Source organism: Leptonotus elevatus, chromosome 1 (assembly GCF_054856555.1).
Source record: "Leptonotus elevatus isolate MCC_2025b chromosome 1, RoL_Lele_1.0, whole genome shotgun sequence".
Lineage (NCBI taxonomy): Eukaryota > Metazoa > Chordata > Actinopteri > Syngnathiformes > Syngnathidae > Leptonotus > Leptonotus elevatus.
Genome location: NC_141239.1, coordinates 33,172,830 through 33,194,790, shown reverse-complemented (window position 1 = coordinate 33,194,790; position 21,961 = coordinate 33,172,830). Strand labels below are relative to the sequence as shown.

At 38.5% G+C, this 21,961-nt stretch overlaps 1 protein-coding gene across 2 annotated transcripts; it reads right to left on the bottom strand.

Moving 5' to 3' along the window:
- Positions 1–1,182: 1,182 nt before the first annotated feature.
- Positions 1,183–21,528, bottom strand: sdr42e2 (short chain dehydrogenase/reductase family 42E, member 2). Of its 2 annotated transcripts, XM_086093408.1 has the most exons (16): positions 21,460–21,528; positions 19,535–19,647; positions 19,020–19,100; positions 16,562–16,639; positions 13,878–14,109; positions 11,719–12,118; positions 10,379–10,474; positions 7,949–8,006; positions 7,743–7,861; positions 7,601–7,676; positions 5,718–5,800; positions 5,013–5,150; positions 4,756–4,821; positions 4,301–4,364; positions 4,147–4,220; positions 1,183–1,475 (listed from the first exon to the last, which is right to left on the bottom strand). In XM_086093408.1, exons 6-16 carry the CDS (start codon positions 12,109–12,111, stop codon positions 1,230–1,232), a joined length of 1,413 nt encoding a protein of 470 aa, XP_085949534.1. In that variant the 5' UTR covers positions 12,112–12,118; positions 13,878–14,109; positions 16,562–16,639; positions 19,020–19,100; positions 19,535–19,647; positions 21,460–21,528; the 3' UTR covers positions 1,183–1,229. The 2 variants fall into 2 exon arrangements, with proteins under 2 accessions (XP_085949534.1, XP_085949541.1); XM_086093415.1 differs by lacking the exons at positions 16,562–16,639; positions 19,020–19,100; positions 19,535–19,647; positions 21,460–21,528 and having other exon boundaries at positions 13,878–14,619.
- Positions 21,529–21,961: the final 433 nt, after the last annotated feature.

Below are 21,961 nucleotides of genomic sequence, written 5' to 3'. Positions count from 1 at the left end.
AAAAGAACCGTCAGCATGACGCCTACGTCTTCCAACCATTTGTTTGCAGTACAATAGCGCCCTCCTTTGACAGCCTGCAGAAACACATAGACAACAACCAACCAACAGAAGTGTCCTAAAAATTAGCAAAAGTAGTTGATTGTTTTATTCTAGATACATATACAAAATTGATAAATGACACAAATAGATTCAAAACGCCTAGTAGGTTAAAATAACAAGTATGTTACCTACTTTATTCTTTTAGTTAACAATTTTTTTTAGTGCTGTCAAGCGATTACATTCTTAAAAGTTCAAACTAATCACGAAACATTTTTCTACTTCTACTTTTTTTCTTCAAAGCTTGTTGTAACATATTTATTTGAGTGAAATGCTGGAATTAATGTAAAATCATCAAATATAAAGTATATTGTATTTAAAATCAAAGACTGTTTTAATAGCTTTCTTTGATCCTTGAATAAGAATAATTCTCCTGTAGAATACAACTGTTAAATAAAACGATCACTCAGCTTTGCAGGCTATCTTTTTTTCTCATAGAAACAATTCTCAAGAACTTCTTGTTTCCAGGTTTAGTTGTGCCCACAAGCAGCAGACTTCCGAAGGGTTGATTTGCAGGCCTGGTGGAGGGAACTTGAGCAGGATATTTTACTCTGAGATGAATGAATTTGGATTTGTAAAGTGCACAAATTACTTGCAATTTCTCCAACAAATATCAAGTAAAACTTTAAGTAAAACAAATTATAGGTCATCATACTCACATCAGGTTATAGGTCATAACAGGAAGTAAATACAACTGAGTTAATTTTTAATAAAATGCTTTAAAGAATTGAAATTATTATTAGAGTTAATGCTTTAGTTTTGACAGCCCTAGTATTTTTATTGTAATTACAATTTATACAAAAATGGTCAAGCAGTGAATAAAATGTATACAATAAAATAATAAAATAAATAAAACTGAAATGAAATGAAATTGAAAAATTAAGATCAAATAAAAAAAATCAAGAGTTCGAAATGTAAAAAAAGATTTAACACTTCAAAAAATGAAATTATTCTTGTTAAGGAAGCACAATTGAAGCACTGAATCATATATATGATATCATATCATCACATCGTGGCCACTCATGATTTATTTTATTATTTGTACATGAGGTGAGCATACTTGACAAACATGCGAGTCAAACACTGGTGCTTACAAGCCATGAGTGTAAAGGCCTACATATTGTACAATGTTGCTAGTCAGCCAGAGTGCAGCTCAACATGACAAGCAGTGTGCCCAAAGCCATCGTGAGCAACAGCAGTACCGCATGGGCTCTCTGCAGTCGGGGGGCCCAGTGGATGCCAGTCGAACCGGAGCCAGCCTGCCTGCATCTGAGGTATTGCTCCACAGAATCCGCCAGGCTGTACGATTTGGGACAGTAGCCCAGTTCTTTGCGGGCCTTGTCTATCTTGAAGGTGTGGCTTACCGCTATGTTCCTCACCTGTGCACAATAAACATACACATAAGTCATGTGTACAGTCATGTTCGACTTCATTTGCCCTGTGTGGGACCGCGTCAGCTGATGTTTTATTCACGGGGACCATCATCGATCGCGCGGCTGCCGGCAGCTGTCTGACAGAATGAGATCCGGGTGCGGCGGCGCAAGCTCAGCTTTGGTTTCGGCCTCATCACACATTCATGAGGAGGACATTTCGGGCCGTGACTGAACCTCTTTAAGATGGATGCCGGGTCTTCGCCCCTCCCCCGGATCCCCTCAGTGGGATTACTGAAAAGCTTGTTAATAAAATGTCATGCAATTTCATGTTTTAAAGCATTAAAAAAACAGTGGATGTAAGAAGTGCCGGAATTCTCGCTGCTTGTGTTTTATTGATGTGCACAAGATGTTCATTTGTGGCCACTAAATACTCAATTGAGATCAAACGTGTGTTAAAAAACAACACCAAAAAACAACAACAATACGTCATAAGTCAACAATATTGTACAAAAATGTAACATAACAGTATTAACAGCACACAACTGTGCCAGTTCAGAATCAATATTTATTGAATAACCTGATAATATAGCATAGAATATTTCAATAAAATACACCATACTCACCAGAAATGCTGATTTTTAAATGTATTAACTTGTGCATATTGTTACAAATGTGTTTTGCTAGTCAAAGTTGACTGTAACAGTTTTGCTCAAACGAGCCAATCAGAGAATGGAACATTCTGATGCCATCGAGGGCCAGATGAGTTGAAATGTCTGATTAGTTCACGTTTCGTAAATATTGATGACAAATGTTATTTTTGTAAAGTTATACCGGAAAGTGAAACACATTTATTTTTTGATTGCCCCATTGCTGCTTTTTGGAAGGATATTGACAATTATTTTATGAGTGAATCAAAACACGAGATTATATTGGATGGTAAAAACATTATTACCCTTTTTGAATTTAAGAACATAAAATTCTTGGGAATTTATTGGGAACATTTTATATCCATACATTTCTAAACTTGAAACCCTCATTCAAATTATTATTATTTATTTTAAGTCTGTTAAATTTGTAATAAACAAGAAATGTAATTTCATAATTAATATCCATGCACAATTATTACAAATAAAAATAAAATATTGGAGCTACCTGAATGTTATTGTTCATGTTTTTTTTTTTACATTATTATTTTCTTAGCTATTTCTTATTTTAATTTATTCACACCACCCCCCCCCTGTATTTTATTTTTTATTATGTGATTTGTGTAAATTGGATTGACTGGTATTTGTATTATTTTTTTCCATGTTCAATAAATAAATAAATAAATGTTGGGTTAGTTAAAGAAACAGCCCCACTGCTAATACATTTTATGTTACATGGGCCAACACTACTGATTGAGAAGGTACTGGGCAGATTAGATTGACATGGTAACACAGAGAGATTTGATTTGAACAAAAAAGTTCACATCCACATACAGGTATGGAAGCAGAGCAGCCAAGAGAAACACTGAAATGTAGATATATAGACTGAGAAGCCTGATCGGAAAATACTCCCCTTAATGAAGTCTGCCTTCATTGTGGAGGGAGAGACTTGAACAAGAATCTATGCAGCCGTAAGTAACGTGAGCCCGGCATCGCCAGAAACACTTTCAGCGAGGCGGATAAGTACAGTCACTTCATTAGGTACACCTACACAATCTAACAGTGCTTACTTTTGAGCTGTATTATATTTAGAACAGTCCAACACCCCCAAAGCAGAACAGTTCTGTAAAAATGCATGCTTCAAACGTTAAACAAAACTTAAGTTTCATTCAAATTTTATTTGACTGTATATATTATATTGGTGGTGCATTGAGATACGAGTTACCTATTTAATGTGAGCTGATTTTTTGCTTTCACTTGCAAGCAAAAATTATTATTGAGATAGGAGCACTGTTGTTTAATACAATTCTTCAAAAAGGAGGCTTCAAACAGTTTAATGCCACACTCATTTAAGTTTACTGTCAAACTAAACATCAAACTAAGATGCATATTGTATCATTAAAAACAACCACATAACAACCACTTCAACTAAAAAGTCTTTTTAGCTTAATTCTAACAAACAATGCAAAATGCTATTGACGGGCTACCAAATAACATCCATGTCGGGGTGTTGTAATCCTTTAAGTGACGCATATTTGAACACAAACGATGAAGCAACATACGTAGACAGATAATATAAAAATATTCTTGCAGAACGTGCTATATAGGTTCTGTCCATATGTTCTTTATCTCTGCATGGAACAAGTAATATTACTGAGTGACCGTCTCCGTGTATTCATGTCTGTAATATTCCATTTAATTATGTCACAGTTCTATTTTTCTCTTTAAAAATGTTCATTATGTATGTTCATTATACGGGTTATTGGAAATTTGATTTCAGAGCTGCACTGCATATTTCGCCCCAACTGATCTTAGATAGATTAGGAAAGCCTCTCAGTAGTCAAGTATAACTACACAAATAAACAGGGTTAAATGAATGCCAATCAAAAGTGAGAGGAATAATTTTTGTGAAGGGAGTTTGACGAAATTGTGCAAGTGTGCCTAATGAACTGGCCAGTGAGTGTACTTAAAGTACCTCGTATCTGTGCTCAATTCAATTGAGTGGAAAAAGTAAGAAAAATAGACATCATTACTTCACTTCTGGTGAACAGGAGAGGCACCTCTACCACAGGTCTCAAAAATATGTGCAAATATTCCATCAGGATGGCTGCGGAAAGAATGCATAGGCTATAAATACATGCACTTCATAAAAATTCTGCATATGGTTTCATAAAAGCAATGTGCTACCTGCTGAATAGACGAGAGAAACAGGCAGGTTTATCAACGGCCGGCTGTAGCCCAATCTCTCAAACTGCGACAAAAAACAAGAAACCATAGATCATCAAAGCAATGCAATGAAAAAAATATATAACTTCTCACATTTTTAAAGACAAGTCTGAGAGCTTTTCTATATCTGTTATCAAAAGTGCGTCCTCCAGCTGCGCTTTTGGGAAAATGGATTCTCAACAACAGGCTATTTTGAGCAAATATACACAAACAGAAGGATATTGTGAACCTGGTGGTGACGAGTTTGCCCTTGTGATTATATAACTGCAGCGGGACTCAAAACAGGCTGCACTGGCCAGAATCGAATCATTTAGAAAAATACAATAATGACACAGTTACCCATGAACACATGTTTTAATATCAACCGCAATAAAAAGTGACCCAAACGAAACACTGGAAAACATTTTTGAACTCACAAGAGGTGTTAACCACACAAAGAGGTTTACTGAAAGTCCGTCGTTGATGAAATAGACTTGTCCACTCTAGAAAAACAACACAAACAACTGTTAAGAAAGGATTGAATTCAAGAACTAAGATACCATACGATATAAAACGAAACTAAAGTTACAATATGATGCAGTACGCTAACAGTGCCGTACGCTAAAATGCTAAGATATTCCGCGCTAACAATACGATCCATTGCGATAGGATACGAACCCACGTGCACACTCACAGCGACGCAGCTCTTCTTCATGGTGAGAGCGTCTGCGGCCAGCATGTGGGCCAGCACCAGGTTGTCCACGTGCACCCAGTTGATCCTGGCCCGCCGGTCGCCAAATCGGAAACTGAACAAGCGACGCTCCACATTTACCTGACAGATGACAAGGATCGACTGCTGGGTTAGATAATGCATGCGCATTCCCACATAAAAACTCCATGATGGCGGTTTCGCTGCACGAAGCTCTGAGTAATTGTAAACCTTCAAACAATGGATATTTTAATCCACATAGAGCACAAACAAAGTGTAAAAAACAAACAGTATTGCGATATAGTGGGGGAACATAAACGCACCATTCGGAAGTAATATATGCATGTGCACTATTCAAGGCCAGCTCGTATACAATTCAAGTCAAGTCAAATCTTTTTCATTGTATTCACAAAACTCTAACTAACAAATGCTGAATGCTCTCCGACTGCCCCACAGAGAAAACACTGGAAGAAAGGCGGAGTGTAACTGGAGAGCGCCATTAATAATGCAAACGCTTCTGGCGGTAACACATTCCGCCAGGGGACGTACACAGGATGTGTTGTAGGTTTTTTTGTGGCTTGAATAGTGTGTGTGTGTGTGTGTGTGTGTGTGTGTGTGTGTGTGTGTGTGTGTGTGTGTGTGTGTGTGTGTGTGTGTGTGTGTGTGTGTGTGTGTGTGTGTGTTCCTCACCATCACTCTGTGTAGGTGGCGGCGCTCTTCGGGGCCGTAGATGCCACAAGGCCGCAGGACACAAGTTCTTAGCAGGCCGCCATCTACACATCACACAATGCAAAGCACAAAAGTGAGGGATTTCTTGGATTGCATATTCACGGCATTTCAAATTTGACACATTTTGTTATTTGAAGTCTTATTCTAAAATGGAATGAATGTGTTCTCGCTCAAAATCTAACACCCCATATGACACACGAAGGCTTCAAACTGTGAATATCCTTGAAAGGCCCAGACTGGAATCTGATCCCTGGGGAGATTGGAAAGTGACTTTTTATCAACACCCACCATCCATCTCGTTGGAGCTTGAGAAGTACCGCAACAATAAGTGTAGTGTGAGATAATCACTGATACACACGGCTATAACTACTTATGGATATATGATTACATTTTACATTTTAATACAATTGGATACATCTCAAATAAAATAATAATAAATAATAATAACATTAATAATAATAAAGTGAGGGCTGGAGCAAGAGTCTGATTTCCTGTTGAGTCCCCCCCCCCCTTTTTTTTTATTAAGCTTTATTTAAACAATAAACAGTATACAAAATATGTGAGGAAATTGAATACAAACTTTGTATGCAAAACAAACAACTCGAACACAGAATGTGCCAGGGAGGTTAAAGGATATAGAAGCTAACAAAATAAAATCACCAAAACTAGAAAAATTTCATAACAAAAACAAAGCAAAAAAACCAAGATTTTCCTGTTGAGTAACGCTTTAACTCGTCTCCCTGATATGACATCACAGCTCCTTAGCGCTCAGGTAACAACCAATCATGGCTCACCTTGTGAATGTCACGTGGTTAGGTGCGCTGTGATTGGTCGTTAACTGAGCCCTGAGCAACTGTAATTGATGTCTTTGTCAGTCAACAGTAAGTGGCAAAATGGCCGTCCCTTGAGATGGATAAAAACGGGTGGATTTTGCTGCTTAACCCATTTTTCTTATGTAAAATATGTTCATATTCTTACAATACTCTTACAATGCGGACAGATGAGAGAATATGCCTTTCTATGGCACTTTCAGATCAATAGGGTGAGAAAAATGTGAACTCCCGCAGGCTGGTACGCGATCTTTAACCCTGCGTCTATAATGAGAAGGCTCTAAGCTTAATTGCTTAATTGAAGCTTGAATATATAAGGAGGCAGCTGCTGATATGGTGTCGGGTCACAAAGCAGTCAAGAGGGGAGGAGTCACACCTGTTAATGTCAATGAGGTGTAACATAAGAGGATTTGGAATGCTACAGTTTTTGCTCACATTAGAAACACCCACACCAGCAAATGAGCAAAAATAAATCTGACTTCACTAACATATTAATGGTAGGAATGTATATATTATCCAGATAAATAACAGTGACAATGAATGTTTGTCTCGCTCTATATATGCCCTGTCATTTGATTGGCGACCAGTCCACCATTTATTGTAGGCCGCCCTTTTACCAAAGTCAGCTGGCAAAGGCTCCAGATTCTCATAACTCTGAACAGGATAAGCAAGAAATGCTTCATTTCAATGAAATGGGATTAAATTAAACTCAACTAGATTTTTTTTAAAATTAGAATACACATTCAATGATATATAAACTACAATTACAAATAAATAAACTGGATTAACTTAAAGTTTAATTGAAGTCAATTATAAACTCAAGTATACATTAAATTATAAATGAAATTATGAATGACATTATATACTGTATATTATCCTGCGATTGTCTGGCGACCAGTCTAGGGTGTGCAGCTGGAATAGGCTCCATCGCAATACTAATGAGCACAAAATAGATGGAAGGCAGATTTTGTTCCAATTTTGTAATGTTTCCATGGCAACTGTGGCAGCGCATACCTTTGAGGGAGCACCCGTTGGCGGAGAGGACCATCTGCTCTGCTACAGCTTTCGTCCTGGAGTAGTGATCAATGTGCTGAAGCATACAAGAATGACTTGTAAACATGAAGCTTGACTCAAGACCAATTGTAGTTTTACAGACCATGTCGGGGGGCACGGAGAGGACGGAGGCCTCATCGCCATCCTCAATGGGCTCCCCTGCGAATACTGCATTGGTGGTGCTGGTGTACACCAGCCGCGGGATGCTCCTTTCTTTGCACACTTCAAAAAAAGAAGAAGAAAAAGAAAAAAAAAGAACCGTAAACCGTCGTCGCTGTGTTCTCACTCGATGAATGTGTTCGCTTTCACCATTTATGACATTGTTGGTCCCGCCCACGTTGACAGACTCCACCTGTTCTTTCCTCAGCTGGGAACAAATATGAAAATAAATATCACAATTTACTACACACTCATACTAATCAGGCATATGCTTGTATTTTAAAGAAATATACAGTAATTTTTATTCTTATTATTATTTTTAACAAACTAAAACTTTTTTGTTGTTGCTTCAATTCAATGTACATCGTAGATTTACATTGTGCTGCTCCTTCTCGTGTGCTGCAGTATAATACAGACATACTTTAGGCACATTCACGGAGGCATCAGTTTAAGCCACAGTAATATTAATCACTCTACACAGAGGATAAAGAATATATCCATGTGAGTACTGTAATATTTTGCATTACCATTTATGTTAAAGTGTCCTTTGCTTAAAGGGTTATAACTAGTGTTGTTCCGTTACCGATATTGGTATCGGCAGAGGCCCCGATATTGCATTAAAACAGTGGTGTCGGCAATGTTCCCTCTAAGCTGCGCGCGTGCGCAATCGCGCACTGCCCGCACATTCTCAGCGCACAAGAAAATCTATCCAGCGCATAAACAACATCAACATAACGTATTAATTAATATCTAATATTAGACTTAATCTAATCTAATTAATTTGCCCAATAATATTGTTTTTTTGTTTCTCACTCAGTGAGTGACAGGTGTCCAGCCAATGATACGATACGGTTCACTTACGGTACGAAGCCAATCATGGCATTGACGGTGCTTGCGTCTGGGCCCTGACTATATGCGCCGTGCAGGTTAGCTAGCAGGTTAATAGATGCTAATACAAACCCCGCATCATGGCGAAACGAACATGCAGCGACACATCCATTCACCAAGCCACAGTAAAAAAGAAATGCAGTTCTTTTAAGATGGAATGGTTGTCGGAGTATGTGCAAATTGAAGAAAAAGCGGTGAAATTGGGTGAGATTTTTTATTTTTCAAGTGTGAAAGGTCTACTCTGCAAAACATGCAGCGATGCCAAAGTAGCAAGTGAGTTTTCAGAGGGAAAAATGTGGATTGAATGGAAGCTGGACTATCTCAAGCGTCACGTTCAGTATAAAAGTCATTTAAAAGCTGTCGAAACTGTACGAAGACTCAAGATGGGACAGGGGATTGGTACATTATTGCGGGAGAGCGCAAAAGACCGAGAGAAAAGGAACGAAAACAAAATCCAGAAATCGTCTTGAAGTGACACATTTGGACCAGCTGATGCGCATAAAGTCAAAGCAAGAAGCAGACGAAGCCATCAACCTGGACAAAGTGTACAACCATTGGAGAAGTGAGAAGGACAGACGTGAAAAATAAGGTAAAATTTAAGTCAGATTTGTGCATATTCTAGTGACGGTTATTAAGATTTTGTCTTTATGGATATTAATCATTAAATGTTGTTACTATTAGATCATTTATGGGTAGTAGAAATGCCAAGAAAAACTGTGTAATTAGATATTTTACAGACAAAGTGTTACAGGAATTTGCACTGCATCACAAGCTACAGCACAAGTCATTGTGCAAAATGTGAATGTTTTAATGTGAGCAAAATGTTATGTCTGAAAGGTGTATATGTCTCATATCTTCCAGAACAGGACTCAGCCAGGCCAAAGCAGGACTCTTCCCATGGCCAAAGCAGGACTCTCACATACTGTATAACATTTACACATCCCATTTTTCAGATTTTTGTCTTTTTTTTAAGTGGACCAAATTACTTATTTAAAAATAAAGCGTGCATATCTGATGTCGCACAGTGTAGTCCTCAGTTTGCTCAGGGAGCTTGTGTGTATGCCCAGATACATGAAAAATTAGAGGGAACATTGGGTGTCGGTGAGTACTAACAAGTAACATGCCGGTACCATTAATTCTGACGCTAATATAGGACTTTGGATGCAGCATCTTGTGTCGTGCGCATGCACGACATTCACTGATGTGTGACATGTTCACTGCATGCCGAGCTAAGATATCCCATTGGCCCTCGAATGCTCCAAACCAATGGCAGGACAGCTTTTTCATGCTGAGAAAAAAAACACGTAGGTATCGGTATTGTATTGGCATCGGCCGATACTGCAAAGCTGGGTATCGGAATCTGTATCAGGGGCCAAAAAACGGTATTGGAACGACACTAGTTATAACACAGTGACATAGATGCTATTCAGTAGTCCATCTATGGTGTTTTGCTTTGTTTGATAAGGGATTTGGTAGCCATGGTTATTTTAAATATGTGTGTAATACACTTTGTCTTGTGTTTAGTTTGACAGTAAGCTTCAACTGGGAATGGCAATAAATAGCTTGAAGCCTCTTTGAAGAACTGGTCACTATGTGCCAAACGATTGGCTGTTGTGAAGAGAATCGAGTTCAATGACACCACAAGGATGATGATGATGATGGTGATGATGATGTTGTCCATGAAACATTCACCTGTTCCGGGCCGGACATGCCGTAAGATGCCGAGTGGAACACACAGTCGACGCCTTCACAGAGGTCAAAGAGTGACGAATAATCCCGGATGTCGCTCTGCCATAACAAGAGAGGAACAGTAACCATCAGGTGATTTCTGTTCACCGTTTGTCACCACAGAGGAAATCCAGGCAAACTTCAAATATGGACCATTTTTAAGTGTTATGGGGTGTTTGCCATGTAAGATTAATTCCACGATTGTGGTTTGCTTTTTTGTTGGTGCCATTTTGTCACGTCAGCTTGTGCTAGCGTTTTTAGGCTAGTATGCTAGCTAATACTATTGATGAAAGTGGTTTAGTTTGTGTTGAATAACTGAAATCCTGCATACAGTCGTTTATCTAACATGGGTTCATGATTGTTTACATGTGTTGGTGCTTGGTGATCCTCTTCGTTTTAAGTGTTTTTGCCACCATCTTATGGCACCTATACCATTTTAGCGGGCAATGTCAATTATTAGTGCGTTTCCACTATTCCACTAGTTCCTATCTCCCGCGAATAGTATAAGGCTTTGGTGTAATAATAAAACACCACCAGGTCACCTTACTGCTCATACCATTGCATGTCTGTTAGGGGCCTTCAAAGTATTTGAGTTAAGTTTACATCGGTTAACTTTATTTTACACTTATATGGCAGTTGTAAATAAATGTTAAATGTTACTCAATACATTGCACGTATAATTAATTAGATTTTATGAAGGTGTATTAGCAGTAATTCACTTGACATGATTCCCTATGGGGAACAATGACATTTAAAAGGTATTCGACTTTGACAATTGCACTTTACAGCTACTTGAAAAGAGAAAACAAGTGTAGGAGAAGCGGCACAGTGCACACAAGGACTGCCCCGTGGAAAAATAAATGATTCTAATTAGGTTAAGAGCGTCATGAAGCGGGCAGGTGAAACCCGAATCATGTCGTCTGACCTCTGTGACCCAGTCAGCAGCTGGCTGGCCCTCTGAGCCACATGGATCACTCGCCTGTGCATCTCTTTCCAGCGGACCGACCGCAAAGTGAGGCCCGCTGATGGCATCTCGATGCAAGGGGCCATGTAATAGGCATGAAGTTGTACTGAGTTTGTTTGCAGACTCGGCATGCGGCTACGGTGCCAGGCAATTGCACTCCTGGCCCCTTACCAATATATAGTTGCCCCATTATGTTACATAATTGCCCCTGGATTTGTTTACCAGCACTCTTTTATGGCCAGTTTTAATCCTAAGTAATTCAAGACAAAATAATGGCAAGCTTTCGAAGGCAACATAAAATGAGGTGGACAGCCGACCTGTGGTACTGTATATGCTGTACCTGATAGAAGAGCACTCCATCAGGGATGTCCCATGAAGGTTTGTTCATGTCCAGGAGGATCACAGACGTCCCCTGAGCAGCCAGCGCCCTCCCCAGCCTGAAGCCGAAGTATCCCCCACCTCCAGTCACCAGCACCGGGCCAGCAAAGGAGGCCCATTGGCCCACTTTGGAGGCCCCGCACTCAGGGCTGCTGCAGCGGGACGCTCCATTCGATCGCTGCCGAATGGCCAGGGGTGCCTGGTTGACCCGGCACGGGTGAGTGTGAGGGGAGAGGTTGTGCAGGGGCTGTCCGCTGGCCTGGAGGCGGCAAAGGGATACGCCGTGGCAGGGAAGCTGCTTCACCTGGTAGAGGGAGCCTCCGCTCTCGCTCATGTTGGGACCGCACAGCTCCATTGATGCCCTGCATTATTTGGCAATGAAGTCGTCTTTAATGGGCTTGAATGGCATTTTTCTTTTAGTATGTCCCACAGGAAGTTAATTGGTATTTCATCTACACTATATGGACCACGTCAAACTGTGAAGAATACCATGTGTCACCACCTTTCATCTGGTCTTCCCAAAAAACAACAACAAAAACCTATTCAAAATAAGATAGGCTTATATTATTATGTATATATGTTTTATTATTCATCAGTGTTAGAATTACTTTATTTTATATCTCTTCATCTAGAGTTCTCCATACTATATTTTTCCAAATATATTACTAATTTATTTTATTATTATGTAGCTTGATTATATTTATGTAACAAAGATTAAGATAAAGATAAGACATCCTTTATTGATCCCCAGAGGCGAAATTTAGGTTATATAGCAGTTAAAAGAAAAAGAAAAAAGAATGAACCAAAAAAGTAAAATATTTCCTTTTATATAAATGGTTTTTTTAACAGTTCAGTTTATAAGCCTGCATCTGTGTTGGTATAGGGTTGCATGAGTGTGTGTGGCATGGGCAGCTTCCACATCTGGAAAGGCATTGTCAATGCAGAAAGGTATATTCCGATTGGAGAACAACATCTGCTCCCATCCAGGCATCATCACTTTCAGAGAAGATCTTGCATTTCTCAACACGATAATGCCAGACCACATGCAGCATCAATTACAACATCATGGCTGCGTAGGAAAAGGATGCGGGTATTGAAATGGCCAGCCTGCAGTCCACTTCTTTCACTTCTAGAGCACATTTGGCGCATCATAAAGGGGAAGGTGCAACAAAGAAAGCCCAAGACAGTTGAACAGTTAGAGAGACGCCTGTTAGACAAGAATGGGACAGCATTCCTATTTCTAAACTTGAGAAACTTGTCTCCTCGATCCCGAGATGTTTGCAGACTGTTGTAAGAAGAAGAGGGGATGCCTCACAGTGGGGAAAATGGCCATGTCCCAACTTTTGGGAGATTTGTTGACACCATGTGATTTAAAATCGACATTTCCCTTAAAATTATAAATTTTCTCAGTTTAAACTTTTGACCTGTTCTTTATGTTCTATTCTGAATACAATATGAAAATTTGGCCCTTCCACATAATTGCATTCAGTTTTTATTCACAATCTGTATAGTGGCCCAACTTTTTTGTAATTGGGTTTGTAACATATATTATTAATATATTTATTTTATCATATTAAGTGTCAGATAAATATTATAAGTATACTATACAATATTTAAAAGACTGTATATTTATTTTTATTTTTATTATTATTATTATTATTATTATTCATTTACCATTATTATGATTTTGTCTTTATAATACATATTTAATTTACATTCTGTATTATATTTTTCCATTGAAATTGTGGTTACATTGTTGAGTTACTAGTAGGGTAAAATTAATTTGTTATCATATAGTATCAAAAATTACAAAAATATAGTATAATTCAATGTATAAGAAATATTTTTTTCAATTCACAAAAGTTTACTTTACTATTATCATCTAAGATGAAACTAATGAGGATAATCATTTAGCGGCAATCAATGTAAAACACAACTCCCTAAAATGTATTAAAACTGTCCATAAATGAACAGAGAATTTATTATAATGTTGGCAAATAATTATCTTTTCTTATAATTCCACAAATTAACAAAAAACAGCTATTATTATTCAATAAAGCATATTGATGAAAAATGCTCAATAAACATTTTTTTTAATATATAATAAATGAATGATCTTACCTCTTTGTTATTGCAGTGTTCCAGTCGCATCCATACTTCAGCACATGCAGGTGGCCTCAAAAACAGCCACACAGTCTTGTGCTGTCACCTGTCAGCCTCACATCTCCACTTCCACCTGCACACTCTGCTACCGTAATGTAAGACAGAGGTGCGCAACCTCATTCCAGGTGACAAGAGGAAAAGAGACGTGTGCTGTTTGTGGGATCAATTTCCTCTCGAGCTTTTGGAGCACCTGGAAAATTATAAAAACTTCAAATGACTAAGAACAACCATCACATTTGGTACATGGGGATTCAAATAAAAATGGATCCTAATAACATTCCGAGGGTCACTTCAAGATAAATATGCAAGGTATACACGTTTCACATTTGAATTGATCACAAATGACAAATTGGTTCCACTATTTGAATAATTTGCTATAAGTTGTTGAAATGGCTGCCAAATCAACTGAAATGGTCCAAATAATTAGTCCCATTGATTGTGCTTTAACTTCACTAAATAGATTTAAAAGCTGTGCAAAACCCATGTGCAAATGTAGAGAAGACGTTCTCCCAAATTAACAAAGAGATGACTTTTGAGAGGCCTCTAAAGGTCAAACTGTTAAATGATGTAAAAATGACGTGGTAGCAGGTGGGCAGCTGCAAGACTCTCTTCCTGTGCGCTTTGTTGTCCGAGAAGATGTAATTGGAGCCGCCGTCATGTTTCATTTAGGAGACAGCAAAACCAATAACCTTAGCTGACTCTGGAAGTCGTTAAAGCAGGGGAAAGCACTCAAGTGAGAATCTATCCATCTATCAATCCATCCACAGTCCACCCATCTCTAGAAAAGAGCTCATGATCTATCTATCTATCTATCTATCTATCTATCTATCTATCTATCTATCTATCTATCTATCTATCTATCTATCTATCTATCTATCTATCTATCTATCTATCTATCTATCTATCTATCTATCTATCTATCTATCTATCTATCTATCTTCAAGTGACGAATCACAAAACTGCAGTTCTTCTTCCTCCAACTCTGTCCATTACTGCAGCTTTTGGTGATGGATGGATAATGGTGTGTGTGTGTGTGTGTGTGTGCGTGTGCGTGTGCGTGTGTGTGCGCGCGCGCGTGTATGAGACACTCTCAATAAATGATGCCTTACACATCAGTCAATCAGTGGCCAGGGGAGCTGTAACCTTGTCTGACCCGCCATGCAAGCAAAGATGGAGGAAAGTGGTTGGGCACATGCTGCGGTTAAACCATCCACTGTCAACAGATCATAATGAAGAAGATGTGTTTTGTGAAAACAAAACAAAAAAACAACAGATTCCTATTTGGACTCAACTATGTCCAATTCCTAACTGCAGGGGGCGCCAGATAACAATAATGACCACTGGGCACACCTGCACAATCTACTGAGATCCATTACACCACACCAGGATTGAAGTTCTGTTCTGATCGTAGTTGAAAATGGCTCAAGTCTTAGGACATAAAAATAGGTTTCGTTTCAGTCACCCTGAAACAAATTAATTCAATTTACATTATCTTCGATGGGAAGCGTTTCCTAAGAATTGTAAAGAAAAAAAATGGAAAGTGACAACAGCAGATTTACGACGGCGTATAAATATATATATTTTTTTAGAGGGCGGAGGCAATATTCCGAGAAAAAAACGTGCAAATTTGCCACTTTATAAACTCGCAAATTTACTAGTTTTTTCACGCAAATTTGCCACTTTCTAAAGTGGCAAATTTGCGACTATATATAGCGGCAGATTTGCGAGAAAAAATTCAAAAACTTACGAGAAATACACGTAGCGTACTATTCGACTGTTTGTACCAATATTTTTCGGTCGGGTTTACAAATAAGGAGATAGTAATTGCTTTAGCATCGATTAACCATATGATGTAGCATGATATAAGCATTCGCTCTTTGAAGCGTTGTGTACGGCCACTGGCCTGCGACAAAGACACCTCACTTTGCGAAGGTCCACACCCGGACGATCAAGCATTTAAGTTAATTTGTTAAAATGTATATTTACTTGTACGTTTATGTTTCCAGAATTATTATTTACACATTCATACATTTTGGTATTTTTTGTACAAGTATCTAAGTTGATGTGTCGAATCTGCTGCTCTCCGTCCTTCACTTGCGTTTACCTTAAGTATGCTAGCATCTGATTGGTTAGTGTTAGTCAGCTGATAGGGGTAAGTGTTGTGCGGTGAATGACGATTAAAGTTAAAATTTAAGAATTAATCCGTCTCCAACCTGCCTTTTCATTTTATAAACAGTGTCCCATTAACCACCAACGAATCCTCACATGATTAGACTATAGCTAAGCAAAGTGTATTTCTCGTAAGTTTTAGAGTTTTTTTCTCGCAAAATTTCCACTTTATAAAGTGGCAAATTTGCTAGTTTTTATATTGCTTCCGCCCTCTAAAAATATATATACTTATACATGGCCCTAATACGCCGTCGTAGAAATCTGAGTTCTTCCCTACACGTGTGTAAATTTCAGTTCTCTATGTCAACATTCAGTGTGGATTCATGGAAAGTTACAGCAGCGATGATGTCAAGGAGGACTGATAGTGGCGAGGGCAGCCGAAGGAGAAAAGTGAGAGATAAAGTGCCAAGGAAAGCGGCAAAAAAAGAAAAAGGAAAAAAAAAAGGTGCTCTGCATGCAGCTTATCTGCACACGTTGTGAATGACAAGGTCGCTGCTCCAGAAAGTTTCTGGTGGTGCCACTGACAGCATTTCACTTTTCCCTCAACACTCCTGTCAGAAAATAGGCAAAATAAGACTTGATCAGTAGGCACAATTAAAGGAGATTTATCTAGTTTAAATATTTCAGATCATCAAAGCAATTCTAATATCTCACAAAGACAGCCCAAGTATAATATGCAGTTTCGCTGTGCTCAGGCCAAAGCCATGTCTAATATAAAATATTGCTTTGGCACCATCATGTGGCATCTTGGTGCCACACCCGCGTGTTGAGGTGAGGAGCTTTGAGGACTGTTTTGTTGCTATTTTGTGGCATTCACTGCACATTCGCGGTGAGGCTTGACTAGTTTTGCCGCCTTCCTCAGAAGCTGAATCAACTAGAAGACAAAATTAATATTTTTACCCAGGCCAATTTTCCATAAGTTTAAGTGCATTTTTAAAGCTCATAAGTAATTACTCAACAGCTTTAGATTTAAAGCCTGCCTCTGTTCAATTGAACAAAAATGGAAGCGCGAGTGTGCTGGCTGGTGTATTTTGGGTTCCGATGACTAATTGAAGTGGATTAGTCATTTCATTTCATGCCCATTTCAGGCGGGATGGGAGACAGGAGAGCACGCGCTCGTGCACTCTGAAGAGGATTTCCAGCTAAATCAATTAGCTGAAATGTATGTATCGCCGCCTCCGTAACACACACTGAAGAGGACGATGAGGGAATGAGGTGGCACTGCAACAACTAATGGGACATAGTACACGACCTGTAAATAAAAATGTCCCTTTACATAAATAAAAAACGACTCTTGGAGTTGTAGATTGCATTATAGGCTACGGAGGTTTTTAATGTTTTGCCCCTAGAGTGCAAATAAAGAAAGAAAGCATAACATGAGGAACAGGAGAGCACACATTGAGCGCACACCTTCAATATTCATCACATGTAAAATCAATGAGGGTCTTAATAAGATGAGGATGCTTGAGTTTCACAAGGGGAATGGAATGTAATAGAAGTTCTTACATGCATTACAACCATTCTGGTGGATCGAAGTGTGGTAAGTGAGAAATGGAACTAGTAATATGATGTGCTGGTTGTAAAGGGGGGCTATTGCTGAAAGTAACAGCAAATTTTATAGCTTCAAACAATGGTTTAAAAAAATCGGTGTAGATTTTTTTTTAGAGAAACCAATTTACAATAATTGGCGATTTAGTACGGAAGCGTATTGCATTCACTTGAAAAAAAAGCCATGTTTTTCCGACAAATTTTTTGGGGGGAGCGTTGTTTTTTTGAAAAAAATTTCACTGTTTTTTATAAATATTTTTTTTCTTTTTTATATTTTCCTCTGTTTTTCTGAATAATTATTTTTCTGTTTTTCTGAGTATTTTTCCCGTTTTATAAAATTATTATTTTTCAGTTTTTTAAATATATTTTTTCCTGTTTCTTTTAAAAATATTTTTTTCCCTGTTTTTCAGAAAAAAAAATCCTCCTGTTTTTTGGAATATTTTCAGCCTGGTTTTCTGAATATTTTTTGACAGAAAAAAAAATTCAGTAAATTTGAAAAAAATATTATATTATATAAATATTCAATCTGACTCAATTTGGGGCAATTGAGTCAGATTGACCAAAGTAGTGGACCTGTCCTTTGTTTTTGTTTTTTTAAATACCCATTTTGGGTTGTTGTTGTTGTTGTTGTTTTTTTACGCAACTGTTTTTAGAGTGTACTATTTTATTTTATTATTTTGGGGGGTTATAGAAAACAACTTTTTGGGGGAGGTCAGGTTTTTCATTTTGACCCAACTTTTTAAGTTAAAGAAATAACCAATAAGGTTGTTTTGGATCTTTTGTATACATTTTTTTAAACCCTTTTTTTAACCCAACTGTTTTTAGAGTGAAGTATTTCCCAGAGCGCAATATTGACTATGAGTTGCTTAAACAGTCCATACTCATTGGGCAAAACCTATATTTCATCCCTGCTGACCACCAGAGGTGGTGCCTAACAGAACGGATTTTCCATTGGCGCACGTACTGTAGATTGCATGTGCATTTGCTGGTGCCGGCTGCATTCGCATGCCTCTGCCACTGCAACTTCCCACATGGAGATCATGGACATCAAGGAGATACTGACGCAAAACCTCTCCATCGTTATACAGGCTCGTTATTGCCATGGCTTGTGCCGGACGCTTTTTGTAATCAGCAGTAAAAAGAAAAAAGAAAAGAAGAAGCCCGGTGTGGTTATGTAAAACAAAGATTGCAAACAGGCGACAAACTGTTGATGACAGTAATGAGTCAGAAAGTGATGCAACCTCTGGGTGTCATTCACTCCCCTCCCACCGTGCTGTAAATGACAGATGTGTCACGTGGGAAGCAGACAAAAAGTACTCAGACATGCAGGCTATCAAACTGTCAGCAGTCTTGTGGGTGTCGGAGAAATGATCTTCAGTTCACCTTTCCGAAAGGGATGGATGAGGATGTCGTGGCATCATCTTGGCTGACGATGACTGACTGGCGGCTAGCCAGGATTATGGACTGAAAGAAATAGAAGCAAACACATCGTATGTAAGATAATAATTAGCTTTTAGTTTTTTAGTTTATGGGTTCTAATCTAAAATTTTTATCACACAGTAGTATACTAAGTAATGTTTAGGTTGGTAGAAAACATGAGCAAACTTTGACTGTGCAATATTCAAAACATGTAAGGAAGATTTAGTGGTTAATAAAATAAGGATTCATGTTCCAATGGAGGCATTACGTAATAATGCTAAAAGCTCAGAGGAGAACGACTTTTTAAACAATTTGTTAAATCAAGATGAAAAAAACAAGCTCCTCTTCACGAAAGTCCACATGAGCATGTGTGTGTGTGTAGATGTACTGGCAGCAGCACACGCTGTTCTCTCATGTATCCCTTCCCAAGCGGCTGATCTAAAATAACAAGGGAGGCCTATCAGAAAAGACATTCATACCCTGGTGGAAATAAACACTGGGGGGCTGAGCAGAAATAAACACGTCTGGTCAGGCGGGATGGTCTGCGGGGCCGTGAGATTGCCCACGCCTCCTCCTCCTTCAGATCCTGGTGCTATAACAACAACACACACACACACACACACACACACACCCCCACACACACACACACACACACACACACACACACACACACTGAAGGTGGCTCAAAGGTAAAATTAATCCACTAGAGCAGGTGGGCTCTCAAAGATTTGGTCCATGGGCCGTTAGCCAACACCCTCCTGCTTGCTCTCCATTAGTGCTGAGTAAATGGTGAGCATTTGACTTTATTTTAGTTTGATCATACAGCGGTTAACCTGTGTTTAGACTTGCATGGCAGGTGGGAATGTTCAAATGTGGCCAGATGGACTTAGTTACAATTTATTTGTGTAACATTAATACACAATTACACACACACAAAGTACCATAAAACAAAAACATACTCGGGAACAAACACACATTCAGTAACACACTCACACAGTTAACACACGCTCACAAAGTAACACACACCCAGTAATAAACAACACACACCAAACTCTAAGTAACACGCACACAATAAAACAACACGCTCAGTAACACGCGTCGCGTACACACACTAATTACCACACGCAGTCACACAATCACACAGTAAGTAACATACACGTATTGATAACATACAGTAAGACATTCCCAGACCAGTCTGTGGAGAAGATGTGACCGCATCACATCCTCTGCTTGGGTCTCACTTCCTGCCCTGTGAATGCTGGAGGCGATGTTCAGAGAAAAGAAGAAGAGAAAAAAACCCACTTCCAGTCACTAGTTTGGATACACGCTGTTTAGTTGGATGCCCTCGTCAACCATTATAGTGGAATGACAAACAGAGACAAAAATACATACACACACACTAGGATAGGCGATACGGCTTAAAAAAAAAAAAATATATATATATATATATATATATAATTTTTTTTTTTAAAGATGATTTTCAAAAAGGCATATTCAATGGTGCCTTGAAATACAAGTGACCCTGCTTATGAATTTTCCTTTCATTCGGACGTTTAAATTATTATTTTTTATTTGACTTGAGCGCACAAACTTGACATATAAGCTCTGGTTTTACAAATAGTGTACAATTGATAAAAAAAGCGGCTTCAGACTTTTTAATGCCACTCTCAGTTGAAGTTTGCTCTCAAATGAAACATCATAGCAAGCGAAATACACCTTAACAACCATACAGTTTTGCCAAAGTCTGCTTAGCTTCATGCTAACAACGCAAAACACCTTTGACATGCTAATGTTAGAGTAGACAATATTAAGTATTGTACTCTTTGCGTGTTCAATTAACTGAATGGTGAGATTCTGGTGAAGAAGTCCCTTTGCAAAGGTAAATAATTATCAGAAGCTTCTGAGGACAAAAAGCTGATGACACTGAAGCCGTGTTCTATCAGGTTGTCTGTCTCGTCCGACGTGGGGCATCAATACTTATTCAGAAAAGTGGGAGACTAGAAGTCTCCTCCCATCAGCCCACAATACACCTGGTTACAACTGAGTGAATACAAGAAAATCTGTTCCCATGGGTATAAATCAGATCAGAAAAAATACAATAACAATAAGCCTGACTCCCTTCCGACACAGCAGAGACCGGCCCTCCCATTAGATAACGAATGAATAGACAAACCCGTTGCTCTTCCTCATGAAAGTAACACAGACAAGAATACAATTCATTGAGCCTACACTGAGTCAACTAAATCCAAAACGGCTAAAATATAAATTAAAACTAAAAAACAATGTTAATAACTCATCACTAACGTTAGCATCGCTAGTCACGGGTGAACCCTTTACCCAACGGGTATTTGAACACAACAGTGGAGCAACAGTAGGCAGGCAATATAATAGTAATAATACTCACACGCATATCTAGTTGATCAACTATGAAAAATGACTAATATTACAGCATTTTACAGTAGTGGTAGGTGTAATATTATTATTCTTCGTTTGGGTCTGGTGACTGTATTACAGTATACTGCCTCCCGGTGGTCAAAGCAGGCACTCTAGAAAGAGATGAACTACACTCGTATCTCAAGGCACCAATGTATCTGGATATAAAATATTGTCCATACCGCACAAAACACAAGTCATATAAAAACATATCGTGTTGGAATACTTTTATTCAAATACTGAAATGAAAAAAACCTTTTTCTTCCTTGTTCTAATGGGACATGCATTGCAGAACACTTGTCCATTAATTATACTGAAAAATAAAAGGAAAAGACAATCAATAAATTAGCTCCATGTGTGTGCATCAGAAAGTGAAGCCTCTGTTAGTATGATTTTTAAACTAGTATTAGTACATGTCTTTTTCAGTGGGGCGTGTGTGTATATAGGCCAGAAGCGTATCTTGCCTCCATCTG

Coding starts and splice junctions, on each gene's coding strand:
- sdr42e2 (XM_086093408.1), bottom strand. CDS start 12,111: ATGGAGCTGTGCGGTCCCAACATGAGCGAGAGCGGAGGCTCCCTCTAC. Junction 8,007..10,378: donor GCATGTCCGGCCCGGAACAG/GTGAATGTTTCA, acceptor ATTTGTTCCCAG/CTGAGGAAAGAACAGGTGGA. Junction 4,221..4,300: donor TTCTCTCGTCTATTCAGCAG/GTAGCACATTGC, acceptor TTCTTTCCGCAG/CCATCCTGATGGAATATTTG.